At 36.1% G+C, this 19,909-nt stretch overlaps 1 protein-coding gene across 2 annotated transcripts in view; it reads right to left on the bottom strand.

Annotated features, from left to right (window-relative positions):
- The window catches only part of PDE7B (phosphodiesterase 7B), a 313,591-nt gene that overhangs the window by 190,157 nt on the left and 103,525 nt on the right, over positions 1-19,909 (bottom strand). Inside the window, exon 2 of one of the 2 annotated variants that reach the window (XM_041740969.1) lies at positions 19,091-19,151. In XM_041740969.1, coding sequence (XP_041596903.1) covers positions 19,091-19,151 — 61 coding nt within the window. Of the gene's footprint in view, positions 1-19,090; positions 19,173-19,909 lie in introns of those variants that run through there. The other variant, XM_041740979.1, reaches the window with a different exon arrangement.

Raw genomic sequence — 19,909 nt, 5'->3', positions numbered from 1 at the left:
GGACTTGAAGATTTTGAAATCAAAGGCAATTTGAAAACTGCAACCTTAGTGTAAAATCTTGGCAATAGACTGAGCACAGATGGCTGCAACATTTCAAGCTTTGTTTACAAAACAGTGAACATATCTCTTGATCTGTAAGACATTTTTGCTCTCTAATGAGCCAAGGAAGAGTCTGAAATATGATTAAGTGTCAATGAGTTCTGATTACTTCTTCATCACAGGGAAGGCTCTTTTCAAAACTGTCCCTGGAAGAATGTATATTTTAATATAGGTATCTGATATATATTAAGAAACTCTTTTATATTTAAGAAATTCTTCAGTCATTTGTTTCGATGTGAATTTGAATCTGTTTCAGTGCGGCCAAAAGCAGGCCTTTTTTTCAAAAGCCACCACATTCTTGCCAAGTCTTCTGAAGAGAATACTTCCTCGGGAGCCATTAACTTTCTCTTTCCTCAGCTACCTTGGCCTGGGATTCTGCAGTCTCAGTGGCCTGTCAGGTCCTATGCAAGTGGCCCTGGCTCCCTGATAGTTATCAGGTATGTCCCTTCTCCCACAACTTCTTGTTGTCTCCTCTGTACCTCAGGCTCATTCTGCCCAAAGCTTTCCTACAGTGTTACAATGAGTTTTTTGGGAATGAAGATAAGCCAAATCAGTTAGTCTAATATAAAATTAACCATCACTGCTTTTTAAAAACATCACATATGGAAATGGACCCTAAAGGACATTAATTTCAGGTGTATTTGCTGAGCAAGTCTGCTACTGGTGCCTTATAGCAGAGAGTTTGTTACTTCTGATCCCAAGACTACCCCGTTCAGAGCATTATCCCAGTTTGTTGAAGGCCGAAATTTTGGTGAGAGCAATTCTATTCAGTTAGTCGTGTTTCACCAAAAGCAAAGCAAACTAAAGCAAAAGCTAGTTCACTCAGCTACCATGGTTTCCAGATAAAAAGTGACCATACTTTTCATTCAGCTGGTGTTGGCCTAGATGGCTATTTTTCCCGCCATATACTTTACTCATCCTACCTTATTTTATCTTCAAATTCAGAAGCAGTGTAAAAGAGGAGTTTTTAGGGGGTTGTTGGGCACAACTGATGCAGAATCAGAGACAGAGAGAGATGGTGAAATAGATTTTAGGAGAAAAGACAGGACAGGAAATCAGGCCTCTGACTCTCAATTGTATCTATCCATTGGAGAGCTTTCTGCAACTCCAAGGGGCAGCAGGCACATTGTAGTCTAGGCACTGGCTTACAGGGGTTGTGTGTGCATAGCCTTCCAAGAATCCAAAGTCCCTGCTGTTTGCCATAATAAGACTTTGGGAGCCTGCTTAACTCTGTTAATATTTGCAAACACTTACTTTTAAAGATGATAGAAAAAGGAGAAGTTTCTTTCTTTTGCGTTTTAGTGAAACCAGTTTCCTGAGTAGACCATTAACTATGATTCTAAAGCTATGATTTAGGCAAAGAGTCAAAGGGGGGAACTACTAAAACAGAGCTGGGCCCCTCTATTAAAATTGAATGAGAAACAGGCCTCTCTGAAGGCAAATCAAGTAACTTCCTCAGTAAGAAAAACTTTTTAAAGATGAGATTGTCAGTCATTTTTTCTTTCTAAGTCTTAACCACCATAGAGTGATAGTTTCCCGAGTACAATTTTCTAGGTTGGATGAACATTAACCGTATATTTATCTGAAACATATATAACACATGGCACTAAATCTGTTTATTATTTCCCCAAATACATCTTTTCAGTACCCATTTGAGGACAATGGGAATATGAGTCTCTAAAACCATAATGCAAGCACTCTTTTCTTATTTGGCTAATTTGAAAAATAGACATAATGTATCCAATGTTTTAATACATGACACCTGGGATGCCTGGGTGGCTCAGCGGTTGTCTGCCTTCAGCCCAGGGCATGATTCCAGGGTCCAGGATCGAGTCCCACATTGGGCTCCCTGCAGGGAGCCTGCTTCTCCCTCTGCCTGTGTCTCTACCTCTCTCTCTGGGTCTCTCATGAATAAATAAATAAAGTCTTAAAAAAAAAAAAGAAATTATAAAACATGACACCCATGCTCAAAAATTTCCGATGGCTCCTAATCTCCTGCAGAATAAATCCAGAGTCCTCATAGTGACTCATGTGATCTGGCTCCCAGGACCTCTCAGCTCCTCCTCCTCATTCCTGGCCTTCAGCATGCATGTGTTTTTCTGCTCCTGGGGTACTGCAGGCTCACTCCTCCTTAGGGCTTTGGCACGTCTTATTTTTTCTACATAGGACCCCCTGCTGCAGAACTGGCTTATGCTCACCTTCTCAGGGAAAACTGTGACCATTCTAGTTAAAATCTGTACCTCCCAGCCCTATAATCATTATACTATTTCTCATAGGCACCTCTGCCTTAGTTCTTTCCTAGTAGAATGTCTTCCATTGTCATCCTTGTAGTCTCTAAATCACTTATCTATCTTGTTTAGTGTCCTTGTCCCACTAAAATCTAGGCTCCACGAGAACAGGAATTTTGTTTTTTGCTTTATTTGCTGCTGCTTCCCCCTTTCTAGAAGAGTTGGTAGGTACTCAATAGCCTATTTTTGTTGGATGAGTCAGCATTATTGGATCATGCAGCCATAGGGCTCTATGTGATATGAGCTCTGGATTAACTGGGCTCATATTATAAGCAAAATATCGTACAGAACAATATCTTCCTTCTCTTGTTATTAATTTATAATTGTACATTTGAAATCTTTGTAATGACCATGGTTATGGATACAATTTGAAAGCTATATATTTTAGAGAAGCCACTGAATTTCTTTCCAGTGGAAGGCTTACTTTAAAAATAGACTCAAAAAAACCTTTTTATTTGAAAAACAGATGGATTGCTAAAGGGGTCACAACACATTTTAATTTTCCTGTGAGAAAACAATAAACTAGATGATAGAGCCCGGAACAAAGGCTCGTCTGTCTCTCAGTTCTCAGGAAAGTTCTCCATCAGGGTCCTGTCCCTGAACAACCTCTCAAGAGTTTCTCCAGAGCACACTGGACCACAACTGGACACTGCTTTCAGCTTTCCCCCATTTCTTTTTATTTCTCTTTAAGGTTTTTTTCTTTTTTTAAGTTGTCAGCAAGTCTGTCCTTCCTTCCTTCCATTCTAAACAGACTTTTTTAAAAGAACATTTTTAAGTTTACAGCAAAATTGAGCAGAAAACACAGATATTTCCCATATATCCCCCGTCCCTACATGTGCACAGACCTTCCTATTATTACCATCCCCCTCCAGACTGGTACATTTGTGACAACCGATGACCCTACATGGACACATTATCACTCAAAATTCCACTTTACATCAGGGTTCACTCTTGGTGTCATACATTCAGCGAGTTTGGACAAATGTGTAATGACATGAATCCACCATGATAGTAACACACAGCAATTTCACTGCCAAAGGTCTTTTCTTTTTTATGCTTTTTTTCCTACTCTAAAAGTAACAAATAGATGCGGATGGTAGGAAAGCTATAAAATATAGAAAAAATATGACGAATCAAATAAAGTTAATTTTTTCCTACCACTAAAGATTATATAAATATACACGCATATATACAACCGTACATGTTTGGAAAACCCTGGTACATATGTAGATATTTATAAGTTTTATGTCAGCAGGATCTTCCTATATTTGAGACAGACTTCAGGACATGCAGAGCCATTAAACATCTCTCCTTGTTTCCTCTCTGAATACAGAAACTAAAATAACTGTTGTGTAAAATAACTGCATGCATACCTTTATTCACTTAGACAAAAACCTTGTGCTTTTTGGGTCCCAGTTGAGAAGAAAGGAATGAAATGCAGACCTTGAACTTGGAAAGGAGCATTGTCTCCTGTTTGCTTTTTTGCCTAATGAAAGTCACAAATTCTCCTGGCATAATTAAGTAAGGACTGGTAACGCCTTAAGAGGGTGTCTGAGACAGAGGCAGAGGCAGGCCGACTCTGTATGCATGCTACAATTCTGAGAACCTAAGGAATTCACACAGGTTTTGTTCCATATTGTTTCATAGCATTTGTACAATGAGCCCTCTCCCATCCCTGGTGCAACAGACTCTGCGCATGTTTGTTCTGGAAGGCTTCCATTTGCTGTGGAACCACAAACCTCAGTTCCTTGACTTTCATATTGTTTTGTAACTTCTGTGCTATTTCATGGGCTTTTAGCTATGACACAAGGCAGAGGATTGCTGGGATTACATGCACTCTGCAAACGGAATGGCTGACCTCGGAAAGTCCATTTGTTTTGGGAGAAATTGACTTTGTGAGAGAGAATTTAATAAAAGCCACAACTTCTCCCCAAGATGTAGCAACCAAACTACTGGTTACCCCAAGGCACAGTTCATATTACCAACACCTCCCCCATCTAGGTTCCCATTTCACCACTAGAATAAGTTCTTAAAGTTTTGACACTTGTCAGGTATAGGTTTTAGTAAAGCAAACAAACTATAAGAAACAAGCTTTGGACCTTTAGAAATCAGAAAAACAATCTAAAATCTCTCTTATTATAAAACCAATAATTACCCATTGCTGAACACTTAGAAAATATAGAGAAATTTAGAAAAAGAAGATAAAGATCATATGTAATCCGACCATCCACGAAGCTGAAAACATCTTGAATACTGAGAAATTATAATCCTCTCATTCTTCTCAGTTGTAATATTGGCTAAAGGTTGCTTTTCTAGCTCTGCCTGGAGATACCCAAATTAAGAGAAATTGGTAAAAAGGGAAAATGAAAATATTTTGCTGCTTTATTCGTAAAACAAGTGTGAATAAAATCCACGAAACAACATGTGACAGGTAAGTTTAGAATCACTCTGCTGTGTGATTTTATAGGATCACTCTGCTAGTGACTAGACCATTGATTTTTCAGAATTAGATACCTTAACTATAATTTTCATATTATAACCTCATAACTATAACCTCAAAATTGGTTAATTTTGTATTTTGTAGTAAAAGAAAAAATGGAAATTCATTATCTCAGCACAAAAGAATTTTTATTTAGGAACCAGGGTTTGAAACCCTGGGTGAGAAACACTTATTAGGATCATTTGTGGGACAGTTATTTCCAAGTGTTCAATGAAAAATAACTACTAGTTTGGTTTATGCAACAAACTCCAACCCTTTAATATTGTTAATCAGCCAATTAAGTATACATGTTTTACTACTACCATTATAAACTTGATGTTTGTTTATGTAAACGACACATGATCTCATTAGAGGTTATTGCATGCAATGTTGTTTGTATGGAGTTGAACGATGAATTGGGCATTCTAACTTTTACTCAGAGATAATTATCAAGTGTTCAATTATTTACTGGACTTTCATACATGGGGGAGGGTCAATTGGTACAGCCACTTTAGAAAACAATTTAGCAGAATGAATGTGTATGAACACATACACATCCTATTTCCCAACAGTTGTGATTCTAGATAAATACTTAAGAGAAGATGTGTGTATTTGTACACAAAAAGACTTACAAGAGCATTCATAGCAGTATCATTTTTAACACTCCAAAACTAGAGATTATTTGTAACAATTCAAAACTAGGTAAATGTTCCTTACCACTAGAATAAAGAAAGAAAGAGAAAGAAAGAAAGAAAGAAAGCAAGCAAGAAAGAATCACACACACGAATACTCTATAGCAATGGTCAGCAGTCTTCTTCTGTAAAATGATAAGTTTGGGGAGTCATATGGTCTCTATTACAATTATTCAACTCTGCCAATGTAGTGTGGAGACAACGATAAGCAATATAGAAATTAATGGGCATATGTATGTTCTAATAAAACTTTATTTACACAAACAGATGAAAGGCCACATTTAGCCCCTGGGCTATAATTTGCGGATATCTGCTCTACAGTGAAATAAACAAGAAAAGAATGAACTGTAGCTTTGTGAAACAACAGGGATGAATCTCATAGACAACGTTGACTTAAAGAAGATAGATTGAAAATAGAAAATGCTCTTTGATTCTATTTATATAAATTTCCAAATTAGGAGATGGTGATAGAAGTCAATGAGCCAGTATGGAATTTTGGGGAGGTAATGTGTTGGAGGAGGTCTGACAGAAACTATATCGATTTGTGTGGTTTCACATGGATATATTAACTTTGTAAGAATTCATTGAACTATACACTTAAAAACTGGCTACTTCTCAGAATTTAAATTGTACTTCAGTAAAACAGTAAGAAAATTCTTCTATCTAAATAAACTAATAACTAAATAGACTAATAGTAGGAGAATTAGAAGGGCCAATAAATATGTGAGCTATAATTTCAACTGTTAGGGAATATCAGGTTACTCATAAATATAAACTTAGACACATGTACACATATTAGTTTATGTTTAACTAATGTTAAATATATTAACTGAAAATTTGCTCTTTCAAAGATGCTAACATTTGAATCCAATTTTCCAAGATACTTTCCCTTCAGGAAAGTAAAGAAAATAGACATGCACAATCACACAGTTTTGTGTTTTTTTTTTTTTTTAATCGACTACGCTTCCATTTTCAGCAGTACAATTGCTATAGAGGGAAAATCCTTTATTTATTGGAATTGCCTAAAAATTTACACGGTTCTGTGTGGTCACACATCTGAAATCTGACTCTGAACTTCTAGAGGTCAGGCAGGTGGATTAGGCAGTTTTCTACTTGACCATCAAAGCTGTTTCCAACTTTAAAGTCCTATGAAAGCAACATCTGAAAGAACTAAATCCCTTCAAATTTTGAGAGGTTTGCTTAAGACTCTGAGATAAATAAGTTCTAAATGTCTGCTAGTTATCCAAATCACAATCATGTTACCCAGAGTCGTCTTGGCATTTTATTAGTCAACCATTTTATAAACGAGATCCCTGAAAGAAGACTTTCACTGACAGATAAATTGAAATAGCAGATAGGATAAGATATCACACAGGCTACCTAGTGGAGTTAATTATTATTAACAAACCTATAAAGGATGTAGTAATTAAGGAATAAGATGCTAAACTTTTCCTAAGAAATGTGGAAAATGTATTTTTGAATTCAATATGTACTTACACAATGTTCAACTACATTTCCCAAAGATTTGATTGTCTAAAAGAAGTTAGAAATATTGTAATGCATTTTCTTGACATTGCAATACACATTTTAGAAAACAGATTGGCATGATAACTCTTTTCATCAATTACTACACATATTGCAAAAATTCTTAATCTGTGGTATATGATTATCACTGAACAACATAAATACTGTTGTTCACCAGTATTATGGATTTCCACATCCTATTAGCATTTCTGGCTTAATTCTTTTATATTTAGGAATGTGAGGGCTGTTTTCAGAATGAAACCTCCAATTTTCTACTGTGCCGCATGGGATGAGAGCCCTCAGACTAGAATTTAGGCCAAGACAAGCATATAATGTTACTATCTCATTAAGTTATAAGTCACAAATTTTTAAAATATTTACTGTAAACCAAGTGTACTAAAATCATTTGTGTTTGACTACCTTAAAATAGGAAAAAGCAAATTTTTTGCATTTGCTTATTGTTACATAAAAACTACTTTTAGACTTGTCTTTAAAATCAGTGATTTTGGTAGTGCCTAAACTAGCTTCACAAAAGTTAAAAATTTTCATTAATCTGTCAGATGTGAAACTTTGCCGCTTATGCAAACTGAACTTTCTAGACCACCAGTTAGCCACCTCTTTGGAATAGATCTCCTGGAAAGTTAATAAAATATCTTTTGGTATTATTTCTTCTCAACAAAGAAATGATGCAGTGCAAACAGGCAATTGATACAATGGGAACAAGTATTTATTTTTTTTCATTATTTTCCTGTACTGAGAGTTCCTTCGGCAGCACATACATTTTTTTTCATTACTTTAAGATTATCTTTTTGTGTATTTTTTAATAATCACTTTGTCTCAGTCTTTGAAAATTCTTCTGTTTTGTGCATGTTTATTACTTATGCACATTAGAAAAGATTATAAACTTATAGCTAGCAAGGAAGGTGGTTTGAGATTGACGGTTTAGGACCTTGAATAACAAGTCTACATGAATAATTTGTTTAGAAAGATATAAATTCACAATGAAATACAATTAAAATCTGTATTCCTTTCAATAAGAAGTCCAACATAATTTTGGGGTCAAACAGAAATGATGCTCTCTCTGGAACATTGTAAAAATATGTCTGATGTATACAAGGATCCCTAGGTGAGCTCATTCTGAGAGCAAAGCCTTGAATAAAAATTTTAATCAAGGGAAACCAACCAGTGGAGGAGTGCCTGAAGAGGCCAGAGGCGGGCCCAGCTCAGGAGACAATAGTACTTTCAGAGCTCAAATGACTTAGCATCTCTGGTCTCCTTGACTATTGGGAGGTGGATGTGAGGTCATTTCTTTTTAGGCCGAGACAGCTCTGAAAAGAGCCTCCTTAAAGCACTGTGCAATGGGAAGACATAGCTCACAGTTCCTTTATCATCAGAAATATTCAGCTTCTTCCTCTACTTGCTCTTTCTCCTCTGAATCAAGACATTCTCAAATCATTCTCATCTTAAGAACTCTTTTCAGGTGCAGTCATTATTCTCACCTTCCATTCTCAGACAAATTTCCTGACAGATTAGTGCCCCTCCTTGGTTCAATGGCTCATTGACTCCATACCACCACCTTCCTCACCTTTGACCTTCTACTAGTTATATTCTTGCTGACACTACCTTGAGGTTGTTAAGTCCCATGAATGCCTTTTAAGCTTGCTCTCATTTGACTTCTACTGTACTTCACATTATCATGATCTTCCTTTTGAAACTCTTTCCTCATGGCTAAAACAATGCCATTCTCACTTGTTTTCCGTCTCTCTGCCCACTCCTTAACTTCCAATCTATTTAAGCTTCTTGAGATTCCTTTTGATACTATCCTGCGTTGCTTCCAGGCATTCTGAGGTGCACCTCCATCTTCCTTTTCACCTTTCCCTGGTGGCATCACCACTGATACATTGTCACCAATTCCTTCCCTCAGATCACTGTTCTGAGCTTGACACTCCACTATATCTGAGAGTTCCTTCAACATCTCAGATTTGCTCTTCCAAAATTTAACTCATCATTTCTCCTGGTTGCAAATCTGATTTTCTTGTACTGTCCACTGGGGAAGGTTGTCTGGGAGTGGGTGAAATAGCACCTCTATTTAACTACATTTCCTATACTCAATCCATTCTAAAGTTCTATCAGTCCCTTTCAAAGTCTCCTGAATTTTGTGTCAGCCCTCCTCATTGATGTTGTCTCAGTTTGGGTAGGACTCATCATTTTTCACCAGATTATTACTGCGATTTCCTAAACTGGCCTCTCTTTTTCCAGTCTTGTCCTCCTCCAGGGCATTCCCGAGCTAACCCAGGGATCCACCTGAAACATGTGTCTCACACTGCAGCTCCTTGGCTTGAACATCCTTAAATGGTTGCTTGTCCTGTTATAAGGTCCTCTAAATCTGCCTCACCTTCCTTTCCACCTTGATTATTTTATCATTTCTTTCCTCTGACTCTATTCTTTGGGGATAATGACTTAGAGTTTCTCTATGTGGTCTTATTAAGCACACCGGCTGCTCCTTCTGCCTAGACACGCCAATGTCATTTCCAGCAACCTGCTCCTTCCCAGCCTCACAGGGCTGTCTGCTTCTTCTCTTTGATACTCACTTCCTTATCTCCTCTCGCATTGGCCATTCTGACATGACTCCCTCCCACCCCTTCCACCAGACCCTGGCCCATCCTTTTTATGGTCTATCACCCTATATTGTTCTGTCTATGTAGTCCTCTGTGCCCCCCTAGATTGGAAGCTTCCTGAGGGCAGGCACCAGAACTTCAATATCTTCACATCCCTATGATGGCACATAGGGATCTATAAATATTTGTTGATTGAACATTTTTTGAAGTGTAGCTTTGGATGAAGGATCTCTGCTTTCAGAGAGAAAATGAAACTAATACAAGACTGACACTTCTATCTCTTGGGCGTTTGATAACTTCAGTTCTGGTATGCCCTTTGCTTGCATTGTTATTCTTAGATAGCTCTTATCTGAGCTGTGGCTCCCAGCTGCATTCAGAAGTGTGGTCTTTTGTTGCTGTGGAGATGCCACATCATTCTGCAGGAGGCAGCCATGAAACTAGGAGACTTATTTTTCTTAGGCAAGGCAATAATGACTTCCAAATAAAAAATTTAAAAGTCAGTAAGATGATGTAGAAAAACTTTTAAATCATAAACCTCAGGGTAAAATAATTTTCTGTATATTCCTCTAAACATAGAGTAGACAAAATAATGGGCCTCCTCCTGTTTTCTCAACACAATGTTCCATTTGCAGAGGAATAAACTGTCACGATAGGGATTCTAACTTGCTCATTAAATCAACTCTCAGAGTACCCCAGCGGAGGGCTGAGCATGTGGAGGGCTTAAGAAATATTTGTTGATCACCTGATCCTTAGGCTAGATTCTAACTGCCTGTTTTAGGAGAACTACATATTTATCATCCTGTAACCTAGAGGACTATGCTTGGGAAACTGCCAGTTAGTCCTGTAGGAGCTGACCTGTCACTCAGCTGAGGGAGCAGACAGTTTTACATGCTACACCAATCAGTTTTTGATACATCTGGGCTGCACTCTGCAGATGGTAATGCTTCTCTCACAAATGCATCGACGTATCCATTCAGCAAATATTGGGTTCCTATTACAGGCTAGGTGGCCAGACACTGTTCTAGATGTTGGACACTCAGCAGTGAATAAAGCTAAATCCTTGTTCTCATGATATTCATATTCTGCATGGTAGGGTGATGCTAGAGCACAGCAATTAAGAAACAGAGAAATGTAAAATATGACATTTGGTGATAAGTGCAATGAAGAGTAAAACCAGGTAGACCTGAGTAAGTGATGGGGATAATGCCCCCACTGCTTTTTAATGGAAATATCCAGGTCTCAATTTGCTCTCTTTTGAAAGGTAGAAAACCATCAACTAACAGGCATATAGGAAAAGCGAATTGATTTGTCCATATGATATGAATGAAGTGCTTTGCAAGTGTAAAGTTAATTTAAATTCCTGAGGCATTTTAATCTTCATAAATCAAAGTTCAGCAACTAGAAACTTTTGTTTTTAAACATAGGCCTTCACTTTTAAGGTCAAGTACACATAAAATAGCTCTTACAATAAACTTTCTTTAATAACCTACGAGAATAATATGCTTATTTCTAGATTGCAAATATGCATTTGAAAATATCTATTCAGGGATCCCTGGGTGGTGCAGCGGTTTGGCGCCTGCCTTTGGCCCAGGGCGCGATCCTGGAGACCCGGGATCAAATCCCACGTCGGGCTCCCGGTGCATGGAGCCTGCTTCTCCCTCTGCCTATGTCTCTGCCTCTCTCTCTCCGTGTGTGATTATCATAAATAAATAAATAAATAAATAAATAAATAAATAAATAAAAAATATCTATTCACTTGAGCCAAAATTGAGATAGTTTAAAGATTTATTTATTGAGAGAGAGAAAGCATGAGCAGGAGAAGCAGAGTGTGGGAGTCTGCTTGACTCCCATGGGGCTGGTGACACAGGGCTCTATATCATGACCCTGAGATCATGACCTGAGTGGAAACCAAGAGTGGGAAGCTTAACTGATTAAGTCACAAAGACACTGCCAAATTGAGATAGTTTAATATTTGCATTATATCAAAGCTGCCAGTTTGCATATATGAAGTACTACTAATATCAGATGAGATGGAAGTACTTAGAACAAATAAATTATTCGTGTTTAATACAAATAATACTTATATTTCTACTACTTCTAAAAGTTTACAGAGTGCTTTAATATTTCTGTTATTTGATCTTCAACAAATCTGATAACGTACATAATAATATTATTATTATTTATTATTCCTTTATAGGGAAGAGTAAACTGTAGTTTACAACCCTTAAGTAACTTGCCTATTGCCACAGAGTTTTTAGCTGGTACCGAATCTTTAAACACTCTGATCTTTCTACTATACCACAGTGGCCCACTTTGATATCAAATATTATTTTGCTCTAAAACAGATTGTGTATTAATTTTAAGAAAAAATTTATGGACCTCAAAATTGTCTACATACAAAAATCATAGGCTGATGCTAGTGACAAAAGCAAACTTTTAATATAAAAAACTTACCATTTTATTAGATGACAAAGTTCCAAAAAGTGAAAAAAATATCAATTTTCTCTAGTATAAAAGATGGCAATGCTGTTTTACTTCTTAAATAAGATACTATGATTTAATATCAAATGGAAAAGATTAAATTAACATATTTTAAAAATATCAAACCTAAAATTCAGGTCATCAGGTTCAAATATACGTTCAGTTAAAATTATATAATTTCACAGGGATCCGGTGAATGGCTGTACTTAACAACTAGCTAGTAGAAATTTGTTTATAGAGTATTCCATAAAATTTTATAACTAAAGAAGCACTCTCTAAATAAAAGACCAGAAGTCTTTCTTATCTGATACTACAGCTCTTTCCAGAGCCAATGACAGCAGTAAACTATCCACAGTAAGGCCTCGAATTCCTTTTCAATTTATCTTTTCATCATCTTTGTGGCCTGAACACTTCCTGCTCCCTCCTATTCCCTAGTTTTCTTTTATCTGGGCTTTTGAATATGGCCTTGCATTCACCTACAATGCTGTCTTTTTCTCAGCATATCTAAATCTCTGTATATTTAAATCTACATGTCTTCATATCCCAACAGTATGTACCCTCCTCATCTTCTGAAATCCCCTAATGCTTCATTTTTACTATTACTATTTTTTTTTTTTTTGTATCATATGTCCTTTCAAGCTGATGCTGCAGATTTGGGTGTTCAGGGTTTGGAACTCTTCCTGGACCGTAAACCCTCTGAAGGCCAGACCCAAGTCCCATTGGCTGTACATTCCTAGTGCCCAGTACGATACCTCGCATCTAATAGGTAGTCAATGAATATTTGTTGAATGAGTATTGAATGAATGCCTTTGAGCAACCTCATAGTTTTGAAGAATATATTCGATACTTTTTTTTTTTTAAGATTTTGTTTATTTATTCATGAGAGACACAGAGAGAGAAGCAGAGACATAGGCAGAGGGAGAAGCAGGCTCCCTGTGGGAAGCCTGATGTGGGACTCGATCCCAGGACCAGGGATCACATCCTGAGCCAAAGGCAGATGCCACTGAGCCATCCAGGCTTCCCTGTATTTGATACTTTAAACAATTGTTCTCACATTTATATACTGTTTCAGCTTTTCAGTTGCTTTTCTAAACATCTTAGTGTCATCAATAGATAATTTATTTGTTTTTATTGTCATCAATTTATTTTCAATTGTTTATTATTTATTTATCAATTTATTGATGCATAAACAATGTTTAGAACATTACAGGAGGCAATGTCTCCTCATGGAACATTTTATTCAATCACCAGAATAACCCCTCGACTAGGAAAAACAGATGTTTTTATTTCTACTTTGCAGAAAAACTATAAATTAAAGCCTAAAAGACAAAACACTTTCTATGTGTACATAGTTAATTTTTTAGTGGGACTAGAAAGCAAGTCTCTCTATGCTTATGTCAAATGATAATATAACATTGATTTTATGGTATTTTATTGCTTTGAAGCTGGCAACTTCTTTAATTGATTTATAATAAACTTCAACCAAAAAGCCTGACAATATGAACACCCTTTTCTAAGCTATGGTGGGTAAAAAAGTGCATATTTTATGTTCAGACGATAAGACACCAATTAGCATGAAAAAAAAAAGCATGTAAGAAAAGCAAGATCACTGAAAATTTCAAACTGTAAAATTAAACCTTGATAAAATGTTGGAAAAATTGAGCCAACAAAAAACCCTTAAGTTACAGATTAAAGGAAATACAAATCAAAACCACTATGAGATATTACCTTATGCTTGTCAGAATAGCTAAAATAAAAAAGACAAGCAATAACAAGTGTTGGCGAGGATGTGGAGAAAAAGGAACTCTCATGCACTGTTGGTGGGAATGTAAACAGGTGCAGCCACTGTGGAAAACAGTAGGAAGGTTTCTCAAAAAATTAAAAATAGAAATACCATATGATCCCATAATTCCACTACTGGGTATTTACCCAAAGAAAATGAAAACACTAATTAAAAAAGATTTATTGCAGGATTATTTACAATAGCCAAGATATGGAAGCAACTTAAGTGTCCATCCATAGGTGAATGGATAAGGAAGATGTGGTGTACATACATACTCATGCACTATTACTCAGCCATAAAAAAGAATGAATTTGTGCCGTTTGCAACAATGTGGCTGAACCTAGAGGGTATTAGACTAAGTAAGTCAGATTGAGAAATACACCATATGATTTCCACTCAGGTGTGGAATCTAAAAAACAAAACAAATGAATAAAAAGACAAACAAAAAGCAGAATCAGGCCTATAAATACAGAGAGCAAACTGATGGTTGCCAGAGGCGCGGGGTGGAGGGATAGATAAAATGGGCATAAAGACATCCAATTATGGAATGAATGTCACAGGAATAAAAGGCACAGCCTAGGGAAAACAGTCAGTGATATTGTAATGATGATATATGATGGCAGATGGTAGCTACACTTGTGGTGAGCAGAGCATAATGTATAGAGAAGTTGAATCATTGTGTTATACACCTGAAATGAATGTAACATTGTGTGTCAGAATACTCAAATAAAATAATTTAAAGATATTAGAACCACTCCCCACCCCAAAGACAACAAATTAAGACTACTTGGCTATTTAAGAGAATCTCCCTCTAAGAATAAGGAGGAAGAAGTAGTTATAACAGGCATCAAGTCTGATGGGGAATTCTTTTTTGAAAGTTTCTTTTCCCAAGATTTATCATTTCATGGAATGAAGTTAGCAAGTGGACTAAGAAGTGATTCAACATTGCTTATTTTATGTAATTTTAAAAAATACACTTGGCTCTTTGTGAATCAGTTTAATTCATTATATTTAAAATGTTAAATCATTTTAGTAACTCATCATACTTTATACATTACTTGGGCAATGAAAGCTAAATTCTCTTCCACTCCCTTTTCCCTTTGGTATCAGTTCATTATACCTAATTAAGGTACAAGTCTTGCTATATACCCTTTGATATAGTTATATGAGCTTCTGAGGTCAGTTTGTGCTTAAGAGAAATCTTATGGCTACACTTAAAAAAAAAGGAGGAACATGGGGATGTTGGAGTTTCACACATGCCCTATGGATGAAGGAATAAAAAAAGCAACATTTATTACAATTTGGTGCTTTACTCAATTGCGCACTTTTGCCCTCTCTGAGGGAATTCTAAGGAATGAATACTTAATAGTGTAGCCACCCTTGCAGTGCATCTTTATTTACTTTCATATCCAACACAAACCATTCCCCTGAAACCAGAAATGATTCCCTGTAAGACCTATACATGACAGAAGTTTGCTCCCACTTAACACTGCATTGAATTCGTATTTCAGAGTAACTCAAGGTGAATTTTACACTTATGTCTCATTTAATGTAATGATCCAGAAGCATAACCTTGGGTGAGGATGGCTTAGGTATGGAAGTCAGGAGCTACACACCTTAACACATATACTCAAAATATTTTTCATAATGATCTGGGGACATGCCAGTAGGAGAGAAGAGAATGGCAAATGGTGTCCCTGGCTAATGACCCTCTTCCATATTCTGTCTCAACTGTGTGGAAACCAGAGCACAGCTGGGAGCTGGACAGACACCCCAGACATGGTATGTGAGTGGGAAAAGAGGGGGATCTTGGGTGTTAAAGTGAGCTTCAAACTTCACTGTTTAAAACCGTGGATGTCTCAGGTTGGCCTTCCTTAGGTATTGCAGTTAAAAAGACCAGAAGTAAAGGTTTGGAGATGTTTGGTTTGGTTTTCTTGTTTGGAAATGTTGATTTATTCACAAAAATGTTATAACATTACCTGCAAAAATACTAACTATGATCATACTTGGCAACACTTAGAAAACTTAATATTCCCTTAATATCAGAGTATATCCTTTGCTGTTGGAAATATACTGTAAAAGAAATGCTTTAGGAGGTCATAATGCATGATCACAGGTTCCTCTCAAAGGAAGCAACAAATACTTCAGACAATGGTGAAGAGCTGTTTTGTTGTATGAATATAAATGTCTTTTCCTGATGAAATATAATATATGGTCTCATTTACAGTGAGTTACAGGTTCATAACTTGATTTTTCTCTTGTTTTAAGGGAATAAACCATTTTACTTCACTTCTTTTCTTATTGTCTTGCCAGTATTGATATGAAACGGTGGCCTCTGGGCTTCAGGTGGACATCTGCTAATGGTGGGTGGCTCCATGTGTACTGGTATCCATAATACTTTAACAATTTCATTTTGGTGCTTTTATTTTATTTTATTTTATTTTTTTGGTGCTGTCTTTCATCTAAGATTTCAAAGGACTTTGTAAACATTTCAATTAAATTTTGAAGCAATCCTCTTAAAAAGATAAGTAGGAAAAAAGTCTAAGCCTTCTTAGATGTAAGCTCCTTGAGGGCACAATTTTCACTATGTGAAACAGTGAATAAATCAAGCTCTCTAGGCATGGTATTTTTTTTTTTTTTTGACACCACATAAATAAATATCTACCATCTATTTTATTTATTTATTTTTTAAAATATTTTTTTCTTTATTTATTTATGATAGTCACACACAGAGAGAGAGAGAGAGGCAGAGACACAGGCAGAGGGAGAAGCAGGCTCCATGCACCGGGAGCCCGACATGGGATTCGATCCCGGGTCTCCAGGATTGCGCCCTGGGCCAAAGGCAGGCGCCAAACCACTGCGCCACCCAGGGATCCCCTCTACCGTCTATTTTAAAGGTAAAATGCACAAGTGTTCTTCCCAGTTTGTCTACTTTCCCTGTGTTCTCAAATTAATAAAAACTTCCATTCTCACAATTACTTTTTATTATTTAGTTCTACAACACAATAGAAATCGAATAAACTAATGAAATCTACAAGCTTAATAATATACTCTATTGTCAAGGATATTCATATTTTGCAAGAGAGATCATGCTTTAATTTGCTTAGAATAAATCATCTAATTATGTAAGGTGTTTAGGTTCGACTCCACCTGTCATATATTCAAGTGCTCAATTAATTATAATTGTTATGACAGTAAGAGTAATACAGAACTGATTAATAAAATATGCTTTTAATATTTGAATATTGCGTAATCAGGCAGATTTACTGCAGACGCATTTTGTGGACAGGAATGTGATCTGGCAGCTATATAAACAATTCTATATAATCTAGAAGAGATGAGAGGATGATTGGCTTTACTTTAAGGGAAGACAAGTCTATAGGCAGTAGTAGACAATCTGCTGCTGTCCTTGTCCTAGCTGTAAACTAAACAAGTAACTCATAGGGGAACCAGTACAAAGGAAAATTCATGCAAAATAGATGATATGCTCACGTGCTTAAAATCATTATGAGTTAAAAAAAATTGATTGAAATGACTAGGTTATGTAGAAGCTATAATCATATAGTATTTTAATAGTATTAAGGTACCCTGTTTGACCATTTACCTCAATTTTATTATCTAAAAAATGAGGATAATAATGGTACCAACTGCATCTTACTATTACAAAAATTAAATGAGTTAACTGATGAATAGATTTGATGTGGTGGTGAGATGTCTTCCCAAACCTAACGTTGAGACATAATGTGGCTGGACAAATGAATATTTTCTGCTTATATATCACCAATTTCATCAGCATTTTTGAGCCATTTTCATGCTTAATGGATACGAATACTGAATATTTGAAATGGTTGTATGAATACTATGCTATGTTCATTGTTAAACACTTCCAGTAAGATACTAATTTTCCAAAGGATATGTTACTGTTTAGCCACTACCTTAATTGGCAAATTAAGAATGAAAACATAAGAAGTGCAACAAAGAGATTTTAAACACTAGTACAAGGAAATGAAGAACATCAGGAGGTTGGGAAAATATGGTATCTGTTTTTATTTGTTGGTTTTTTGCTTTTGTGTTTTTGGTTGTTTTTCAAGCCATGAGCAATCTTCGGTTACTATTACCCAATTATCTCCGATTACACATTACCAAGACCTTCCCATGCCTCTATCTGGATGACTGCTTTTGAATCATCTCACCAATAATGTAGGCTGCCAACATATGAGTTAGCCAGAGAAAATGGAAGAAGCTAGAATGAATCTTTTTGTTCTTTGCTAATGAGACTGTTCAAGATTGGAATGGATAAGGGTATTTTGGTGAAAGTCGTATTGAAGGATTACTTTTATTTATCCAAGCTACTGTTTTATTCTATTTTAATAATTAACTGAAAGCTTATTGGACATAGCTTAGTGATTTAAATAAGATCTAAATATTGTACCTAAAACTTTACTGTTTAAAAACACTCATGTCATGATTTGGACAATTTTTCACTTTGAGGTGAAGTGCATCACTTATATTCTCTGTACTTGTTTTCTAAGCTATAAAATGAGGAAAATCATATTAACTTCATTTCTAAACAGAATATTATATATTAAAGAGTTTGTAAAAGGCATTGATGATACATAATCCTACAAGAACAAATGATTTTTCATTACAATGTTGCAATTTTGTTACAAATGCAATGTGAGTAATTGTGCTAACTATAAATTAGTTCGTGTGTATATTTCTCCCATGCACTGTGAGAGTTTTGTGCTATGATGTAAATACTTAATAGTTTACTTACCTAACTTATCATTTCTAGTTTAGGAACTACAGTGCAATTCTTACTTTTTCATCACATTTGCCTCAATACAAAGCACCCAATTCTATGTATGCTGACGACTCGAGAATAATTCTGACAGACTCAGAAGCATGGTTCCTGACTTTCTGACAGTTAATAAAATCAAAATCTCTTGAAGATAAAATCTTCAAGTGTTCCACATATGAATGTATTATACCTGTCTATACATCTAAAAAAAAGCCTGTATGCCTCTGTAATATGCAACAAGAGACTGTCAGGAAGGCAACAGAACAACAGAAAGTCCACATTACATCAATATACTTAACATATCTAAAATGAGAAGCCTTCTTACCTAGCATGCAAACACATTTGACATTCTGATCAGGGTTTTCAAACAAGATTTCGCCACACCTCTGAAAGAGAGAGAAAGTCATAGTTACTTTAAGATTTTATATCAGTGTTACCAAGGTAATGTGTCTATGCAACCAGACATCACCATAACTTCAGTCTATTTTTCATATTTTGCTTGGTTGAGTCTAAGGATTCGTGTCATGAGTAGAGATTTTCCTGGTAGTAAAATATCTGGGAAGTAAGTTGGGATAGATTGTTCCTTCATGCCGCATGCCTCTCTCTACCTGGGACCTATTTTGTGTGCTCTTCTGAGGAGTCGTAGCCAGACATGCATTGGGTGTCTGATGTTTTTCTTTCAGTAGGAGGTCTGTAATCTTTAGATCTAATAATCTGGGGTCAATCATTCTCAAAATTGGTCCTTATTCAGACTGAAATTATTCTAAACTACCCACTCTGCAATCAAGCATTGTAAGCACAAAACTAGGTGGCCTATAATGAACTCTCTAAACCTGAAGGAAACAAATAAGAAAATGAAAAAGTGGCCCTCTTTATGCTCTTCCCGAACTCACAGACTCATGGAAATAGCAACTTTCTTATCTATATCTCAGTTTTAACTTGCTTGTTAAAAGTTTTGTGCAAGGTAAACTCTGAAGATAACAATCAGCTATTAAGAAAGGACTACATATCTGTATATGACTGACAAATGGTTAGTACCTGAATATATAAATAAATCCTCCAAAATCAAAAAGAAAATAGCAAATACCCCATTAGAAAAATGGATCAAGGAACAAGCAATGCATGGAAGGGGGGGATCTTATGG

This window comes from Vulpes lagopus, chromosome 2, assembly GCF_018345385.1.
Source record: "Vulpes lagopus strain Blue_001 chromosome 2, ASM1834538v1, whole genome shotgun sequence".
Classification (NCBI taxonomy): Eukaryota; Metazoa; Chordata; class Mammalia; order Carnivora; family Canidae; genus Vulpes; species Vulpes lagopus.
This window is presented reverse-complemented; position numbering and strand designations above follow the sequence as displayed.